General features: G+C 51.5%; 1 protein-coding gene across 1 annotated transcript in view; it reads right to left on the bottom strand.

Annotated features, from left to right (window-relative positions):
* Positions 1–3,783: 3,783 nt before the first annotated feature.
* BATF3 (basic leucine zipper transcription factor, ATF-like 3) overlaps positions 3,784–8,155 on the bottom strand; it is a 10,807-nt gene continuing 6,435 nt past the window's right edge. The window contains exon 3 of the mRNA XM_014538809.1: positions 3,784–4,367. Within this exon, the coding sequence (XP_014394295.1) occupies positions 4,182–4,367 (186 nt within the window). The 3' untranslated portion in view covers positions 3,784–4,181. The remainder of the gene's footprint in view (positions 4,368–8,155) is intronic.

The raw sequence follows: 8,155 nt of genomic DNA, 5'->3' as shown, positions 1-8,155 counted from the left end.
GTAAGTAATTACAACAAACGATTAATAAATTATTTTATCATTTTAAACTACATAGTATTTATTTTTATAAATAAAGGTATTGGTTTATTGCCAGAATAAATAAATAATTGGTTAAAATAGGTAGTTAACTATTAATAAGTTCTGTAATAAATAATCATTAGCAAATTCCCCACCACAGTTCAAGAACTGCTGCGAGGTGCATTCGCTGGTTCTTTCCATCCTTGAAGCTCTGGATGCTGGTGGGCCTCAAACTCTCTCACTTTCTCAGTGTCAAAAAGTACTGCCAGGCGAATTGAGCTTTCTGAGGGTTGACAACATTTGGGAAGGTGCTTCTTTCCTCTGTAAAAAATCAATAAAATATATTTTTTTTAAAAAGAATCATTAGCAAATTCCCTGCTACAGTTCAAGAACTGCTGCGAGGTGCATTCGCTGGTTCTTTCCATCCTTGAAGCTCTGGATGCTGGTGGGCCTCCACTGGTGGGTCTCAAACTCTCTCACTTTCTCAGTGTCAAAAACTACTGCCAGGCGAATTGAGCCTTCTGTGGGTTTACAACATTTGGGAAGGTGCTTCTTTTTGCCTTGCCTCCCTCCTGTCTAGAGGAAAGATTGCAAGGGACCTGGGTGAACACCAGGAAAACAGCCCCGTTCTCCGGGCCCCTGAGCCCTGGCACCTGTGCTGTCCATGAACCGGTCCCCCTGGATTTGTAGTGAACGCTGACGCCCTGCCCACGGTGGCTGAGAACTTAAACTAGTGCAAGACAAGTCTTGACTAATAGACAATAGATAAAGTAGCGGGTTATTAAGGGAAATCGGGGAAGTTCCGAGGGCACCTCTGGCATTTAAGGACGGTGTCTTCGAATGCGAACACTGGACTCTCCCTCACTTTCCCTCAGTGTTGTGGCTGGAATTCTGGGCCAGTGGCCTTTTGTCTGATCTGTGATGACATTTCTGATCTTCTTAAGAATATTGTACCAGAAAAGGTCATGCTGAGCACCCTAAAGAGCAGATGCGCTGCTCTGGGCAGAGTCTGCCTTGAACACAGCCCCGGATTTAGGACACAAGCTCTTCCAGCATGCCATGCCACACACACCGGCACCAGCTGATGATGATGATGTCCATGGTGACAAAGTAACCACATGAATCTTCTTTGTCCCAAATGGTTGGGCAGGGAGGGGAGAGGGGGGACGGGGAGACAATTCCGTCAAGGTGGACGATTTCCAAGTGGGTGATCCAGGAATGTTTCCATGACCCTAAGCATAGAGCAGTTTCCAGAGATTCTGGCCTTGGCTACCTCCACTCTCACTGGGGAGGGGCTTTCAATAGCATACCCTCCTGGGGACTCCGCATAACTTCCCCAGGAGCAGGGATGGTTTCGGTTCTGAGCTCAAAGATCCCCGTCACCTTCTTTCCTTTCTTCTCTTTCCCTTCTTCCTTCCCTTCACTCTCTCTCCTTTCTCCTCTCCATTCTTCTTTCCTTCTGCTCCCTGGCCTTCTATTATGAGCCTTCTTGCTGTGTCGTGGATGACTCTGCCAGATCCTCCAGGGCGCCGAGGGGGGGGGGGGGAGACATGTCAGTGAGATTCTCAGCTGCCCCTTTTCTTCTAGCTCCTGCCAGGGTAGAGCCCTCAGCCCTGGTAAGTCCACGGGACTGTGGGAACCCGAGCATTGATGGGAAAGAAGAGAGGGGCTTTTGGGCCTCTCACTTTCCTGTTCATTAGAGTCATCATTCTCAGCCAAGGTTTGGGGTGAAAACTGGGGCCTGATTCAGTGATGGAAATCCCAGACTTCAAGGCTGGGCTGGTGCAAGGCAAGGGCGGGATTGCGGACAGGAAGTGGTGTGGCTGCGTGGGTGTGAAGGAAGGGCTTCCTCCCTCGCTGACACTTTCTCAGCCTCCCGCCCCTCCCCCGACCCAACAAACAGCCAGCGCAGACACCGTGCACAGGGCCTGGCACACAGCAGCAGTGTGGGTAGAACCAAGCAAATCCAATCCCACCAACTTGTCTACTCCCCTTGTCTACTCCTGGAATAATCGAATAGCTCTCAGATTTATACAGATTTTCTGCTTTGCCAGAATAGGAGCTGGGGAGCTGAAACAGCCCTAATGTTAATGCGAGCTTGATAAGAATATTCTTCACAGCCACGCTCAGTGAACATTTGGTTTTCAGAACTCTCGTCGCATCTCCAGTTGTCTTGGAGGGGACTTGGCCCCGGCTCCATGACTCACACCCTGGGCTACCCTAGTTTTGGTTCCCTGACTCCAAATGTACTGTTCTGACATCAAAAGTGAAGGTCTAACTGCCCCTACATGTGAGCTCAACGTCAATGAATGCACAACTTAGGGAGGCAACCCCCAGTGTTCAGCAACTAATTTGAATAAAGTTCTTGATAGCAGACCAGGCCATTGGCACACTGGAGCAACGTGGCTGGACCTGGGGGGCGGGGGCATTAGGAACTTGGAGGAATCACATATGATGTGGAGAGTTAGAAAGCAGTCATGCTCTCTGGGCACTTGGGCACCTGTGCTGTCCATCAACCTGACCAGGTGAGTGATGGAGCCCTTTATAAAACAGATGAAAGCAGACCGAGAAGCAAGTTTGAAGGAAAGACGATGGGGTCATGGGTACAGCTTTGAACGTGTTGAGCGGATGCGCTTGTGAGACTCATGACGGGAAGCTGCACATACAGGTGGCCTGCAGGAGAGAGCTGGGTTCTGGGCACGGAAGGGGAGGTGTCAGTCTAGGAAGAGATGGGGACTGAGGCCCCAAGAAGAGGAGCCCCTTTATACTGAGAAGCAGGTAGAGAGAGAGGAAGAAACGCAGAACCCAGTATCGTAGGCTGTCGGGAAGTTAGGGAGCTTGCTGGGACCTCGGAATGGGCAGTTTCAGTGGGGTGGCAGGGACAACGGCTGCACCTTCTATGGCAGAGACTACTAGTAAGTCATGAAATCCAGTTCCTCCACCCTGGGCATGAAGCTAAATTTCATTTCCCGACCTGCCCTGTAGCCGGGTGAGGCTGTGGGATTGAGGTCTGGCCCACGGAGTGCGAGCAGAAAATGATCCACTATCACCTCTGAGAAGTAGCCTCTCCCCACCCGCCTCCATGGACCCCTCCTCCCAAGTCTCCCAGACAGAGTAGAGGATCCAGGGGGGCTGGAATGCCCTGGGGGTACAGAGCAACTAAATGGAAGGAGATTGGTCCCTGAGTTATTATGTGGAGCTACAGGGCTTGGGCCAGTGGGGCCAGCAGGTGCAGACACGCGGGGGTTAGCAGTGGAGTGGGTGAGCAGCCAGCTGGACAGCAGTGGCAGTAGGGATCAGAGCAGATCAGCGGTCAGGAAAGCTAAACGGGTCTAGCTGTGACCCAACTGGGGTGACAGGGAAGTCCCTTTGGCCTTTGCTCTGCAGCCCCCCAAAGTTGCCTTCCCATCCAGCTTGGATGAGGCTGCAGGGAAGATGACCAGGAGGGAGAAGCAAGGCCCATGAGGAGACAGTGGACACCGCTTCAGGAAGAGAAAATATACTATGTCTCTAAATTCCAAGAACTTGCCCAGCCAGTGTGGCTCAGTGGTTGAGCTTCAACCCACGCACCAAGAGGTTGCTGGTTGGATTCCCCATCAGGGCACATGCTTGGGTTGCGGGCTGGCTCCCCAGTAGGGGGTGTGCAGGAGGCAGCCAATCGATATTTCTCTCACTGATGTTTCTATCTCTTGCCCTCTTCCTTCCCCTCTCTCTAAAATTAACAACAACGAAATTAAAAATAAATAAATTCCAAGAACTTGCCAAAAAAGAGAAACAATAACACTCTTTATTACCCAATTCTAGAGAAAATGATTCTGCACAACGGCGGAACCTCGTAGCTGCCATAGTGGAAGTGAAGTGAGTCATGAGGGTGGTCTCCCAACCTGGGTGACCTGGATCCGCTCAAGGCTCTGAGAGTCAGGTGCCTGTGGGCATGGCCCGGAGCTCCGAGGAGGAGGCCTGGGAAGGTGCCTCCCCATCTCACATGGATGTGGCTGTGGTGGGGGGATGACCAAGATCCATGAGCCACAAAACACCCCGAGGAGCTAGAAGACGGCCTCTCCGGGGAGAGGAACCGGTGGAGGAGGCCCAGCCACAGGTCCCCTGGATGCGGAGGAAACCCCGCTCACAGGTATGAAAAGGACCAGGCTCCTTGCTGGGCTTCACCGGGGCAGGCAGCCGGCCACCGGGTCCGGCCGCAGCACCGGCACGAAGTTCATGGGGCACAGCAGCAGCGGGCACATCTTCTCGTGCTCCTTCAGCGCCTCGCTCAGGTGCTTCAGCTCCTCCGTCAGCTTCCCGATCTCCCGCCGCAGCACTGCGTTTTCTTGCTCCAGGCACTCGTATTCCTGGGGAAGAGGGAGTGAGCAACTTCATTTCTTCCCCCTCCTCCTGGCAGATCTAACCCGAGCTGTGAGGCTCATCTCCTTTCCACGAAAACATTCTCGTTAACCTGTGCCCCCTCTGCCACTCATAACTGTTGGTGCATTTGCTTACTCTGTCTCCTCCCGCCAGGAGGACAGGGTCAGGAGGGCAGGCCTTTGTCCAAAAAACTCCATGAGGTGTAGTTTACAGAAAATAAAATACACCTACCTTATGTGTACAATTCAGTGAGTTTTGACAAATGTAAATAACTATGTGGATCAAGACAGAATGCTTCCACCACTCCGGAAAGTTCCCTAGTGCCTCTGTGAGCCTCCCCTTCCCCCAACTGCTGATCTGTTTTTTAAAGGTCTCTGCTGGGTTTGCTGCTATAGCCCCGGCACCTGGATCAGTGCCTCGAACATAACACATGTTTGCTGAGTACTGAGTAAATGGACGAAAAGACCCCTTGCTTTGGCTTTGCTCCAACACTCATGCGTTAATTTTCCTCTACAGCAGAGTTTACAGGGGCTTAGAACTGGAGGGGATCATAGAGACCCCTTAGCGCAGTGGTTCTCAACCTTCTGGCCCTTTAAATACAGTTCCTCATGTTGTGACCCAACCATAAAATTATTTTCATTGCTACTTCATAACTGTCATGTTACTAACTGTTATAAATCATAATGTAAATATCTGATACGCAGGATGGTCTTAGGCGACCCCTGTGAAAGGGTCGTTCCACCACCAAAGGGGTCGCGACCCTCAGGTTGAGAACCGCTGCCTTAGCGGCTGAGGTCTCTTAAATAAGGTCTCTCTCAAACCCACACGATGTAGAAACCTTCCCTGTATAATTCTAGCTCAGACGCCCAACTTGTGCTGAGCATTCTCTCTTTCAAAGGACAGACCTTGCCATCTCTCTGAGCTGTTCTATGAGGAAGCTCCTCGTTGCACTGATCCAAAAACTCTCTCTCCTTCAAACCCACCTATTGGGCTTGGTTCCACCTTATGGAACCACATAGAGTAAATGCAATACTTTTTCAACATCGCAGTTCTTGAAATGTTAGGAGGCAGCCCCATACCACTTCCCTTTAGGTATTCTCTGAGCTCAACGGTCTCAGGTCCTTTGGGCTCCTTGGGTTGTGGGAATCCTGGTCCCTGTGCCCTCTTGGACGCCATCAAACACATGCTCCAATCTGCCAGGGGCTCTGAGAGAATATCATTCCCAACATGCAGTGCAGGATTCCAAGGATGGCCTGACCATGCAGAGGGCAGACTGTGCAGGTGATCTGCACTGGGCTAGACCCAAACCACAGCCACCCTGCTCCAGGGACTCCCCCTGAGCATGCAGAGAAGTGCAAGCTTTGTCTGTATCTGCTGCTGCTTTGTATATACTTTAAGGACGATTGATCTTTTGGAGCTTGAGGATGGGCCTTACACCCACCTCTACTGCATTTCACCCTGTTCCCTTGAGCGTCTTCCAGCCTAGCAGATCCTTCAGAATCTTGATTGTGTCGGCCCCTGGATTAGTGAGACCACAAGCCTTAAGCTGTCCATGAGCTTGGTAAGCAGGCCAAGCAGGTCTTCCTTTCTTTCCTCCAAGTCATGAATAAGTTCTGCAGTACTTGGCCAATGGCAGAGGCCCTCTTAAGGCTGACAACCTTAGTTAAGTCTTGCTGAAATGTTGATGACAGTCATTTCTAGATTGATTCACACTATTGGGCTTTGTTGCGCCAGGCATATCATGTTTCCTGAGCAGGGGGCTCAACCTTATTATCTATCACACCTTTTCTTTTACTGGTCATTTTTAAGAAATATCACTTTTAAAAAAGAAATCTGATCTTGCAGGCTCTTAAGGCACATGCAAATTCTCAACTCTGCCCCTGGACTGCCTTCCTCTTTCTCTCTGTGGGCCCAGCTCAAGCCCACCACCTCCAGGAAGGCTTCCATGATCGTAGCACCTAATGGAAACATCTCTTAATGTGTGTGTCTTATTCAGTCTTGTATCGTATTCAATCTTAAATAAGGTCTCTCTCCAAAGGTCAGAAATGTATATAGCACATGGGGCCTCTGCTACCCTTTCCTGTACCCCACCTGACAGGCCCCAGTGCTCAGGATCGCCTCAGCCCTCTGTCTCCTCTTACCCCTTTCCTTCCCTCCCTCCCCTATAGGCATCTTCCTCCCTCTAAGAACAAGGGGCCCAGAGGGGCTGATCTGCTCTGACCCCTACTGCCACTGCTGTCCTCTGCCTCCTGCCTTTCTTTCCTAGGCAGGCTCTCAGGATGGTCTGGGATACTCGGCAAGGCAGCAGGCTTCACCCCTTCTCCCCACAGGTTGTCCGGGGTCAGTCCGGCATCACTAGGACATTGGCCCTGTTCTGCCTTCAGCCCTCCTCCAACTCCTCATGCTCTCCTCTGGCCTCTGACAAGCTGCAGTCCTAGAGTCAGAATTCAGTCTACAAACACAGCAACCAAGCCCTCTGTGAGCAAGGGGAGGGTCTGGATGGGAGGATGGGGGTGGGAGCCTAGGCATCCGGGAGGCCTGCCTGCAGCAGAGGGGTGAGAGGCGCGCGCGCACACACACACACACACACACACACACACACACACCTGGAAATGCTCCCCACTTCCAAGTAAACAGAGAATAGAAAAGAATGGTTCCAATGAGCTAACGTTTCAACAGGATTCCAAAGAACAGGGAACTCTCCTCATGTGGCAAATATTCCAAACTGACTTTCCATATTTGCTGCATTTTGTGGCGAGACGCTGTGAGCTTCTGAGCTTTGTCTCTGGAAGCCACACGGAGTCGTGCTGCTTAAGGTACCACTGCTCTCCCCCAAACCCCAGCGCGGAAGGGCTCAGAGCTGCCCGCACAGGCACCCAGCAGGCCCCTCGCCTGCCTGCTCCGAGGGGACTTTCTCCTCTGAGATTTAAGTTTTACACAAATATGCTGAGGGACTTTTATCGAGCCGTGTGAATAAAAAAGAGAGAAGAAGTAAAAATCTCCTTCAGGTGAGACCAGTTCTACAAAAAATAAAAGGGGAGGAAGCAGAGGGGAGAGAACACTGAGAGGGAACACAGGGGAAAGAGTAAGGCCCCCTTCGCACCGAGAAGAAATTCCCTGGACTTCGCAGGCATGAAAAATAATCAAGAACATGAGACCCTTTGCTATTTCCAAAGAGATGCTCGGTTTAGCTCAACGACTGGTGTTGGAGGTGAATGAGTAAGTCCTTTGCCTCAGGAGGGTTTGAGGATACTGGGCTGCCTTCCTGGGTATCTGCCAGGACGTGGTCACCAGGCAGAGAGACCTACAAATTAGAGGTGGTGAGGCCACTGCAAATCCCAGTTCTGCTCAGAAATGAAGCTGTCGAGGGCAGTGACTCTCAAGTGGGGCAATGTGTCAGTCCCCAGGGGACACCTAGCGTGTCTGCAGACAGTTTGGGGGAGGGGTGCTACTGCTTCAAGAGGGCGGAGGCCAGGGATGCTGCTTCAGGTTCTACAGTGAGACCTACAAATTAGAGGTGGTGAGGCCACTGCAAATCCCAGTTCTGCTCAGAAATGAAGCTGTCGAGGGCAGTGACTCTCAAGTGGGGCAATGTGTCAGTCCCCAGGGGACACCTAGCGTGTCTGCAGACAGTTTGGGGGAGGGGTGCTACTGCTTCAAGAGGGCGGAGGCCAGGGATGCTGCTTCAGGTTCTACAGTGCACAGGACAGCCCTACCCACGCCCCCCCCCCAAACAAACACACACCAAAGAATTATCTGGCCCCAAGGTTGAGCA

This window comes from Myotis brandtii, unplaced genomic scaffold (genome assembly GCF_000412655.1).
Source record: "Myotis brandtii unplaced genomic scaffold, ASM41265v1 scaffold197, whole genome shotgun sequence".
NCBI lineage: Eukaryota > Metazoa > Chordata > Mammalia > Chiroptera > Vespertilionidae > Myotis > Myotis brandtii.
This window is presented reverse-complemented; position numbering and strand designations above follow the sequence as displayed.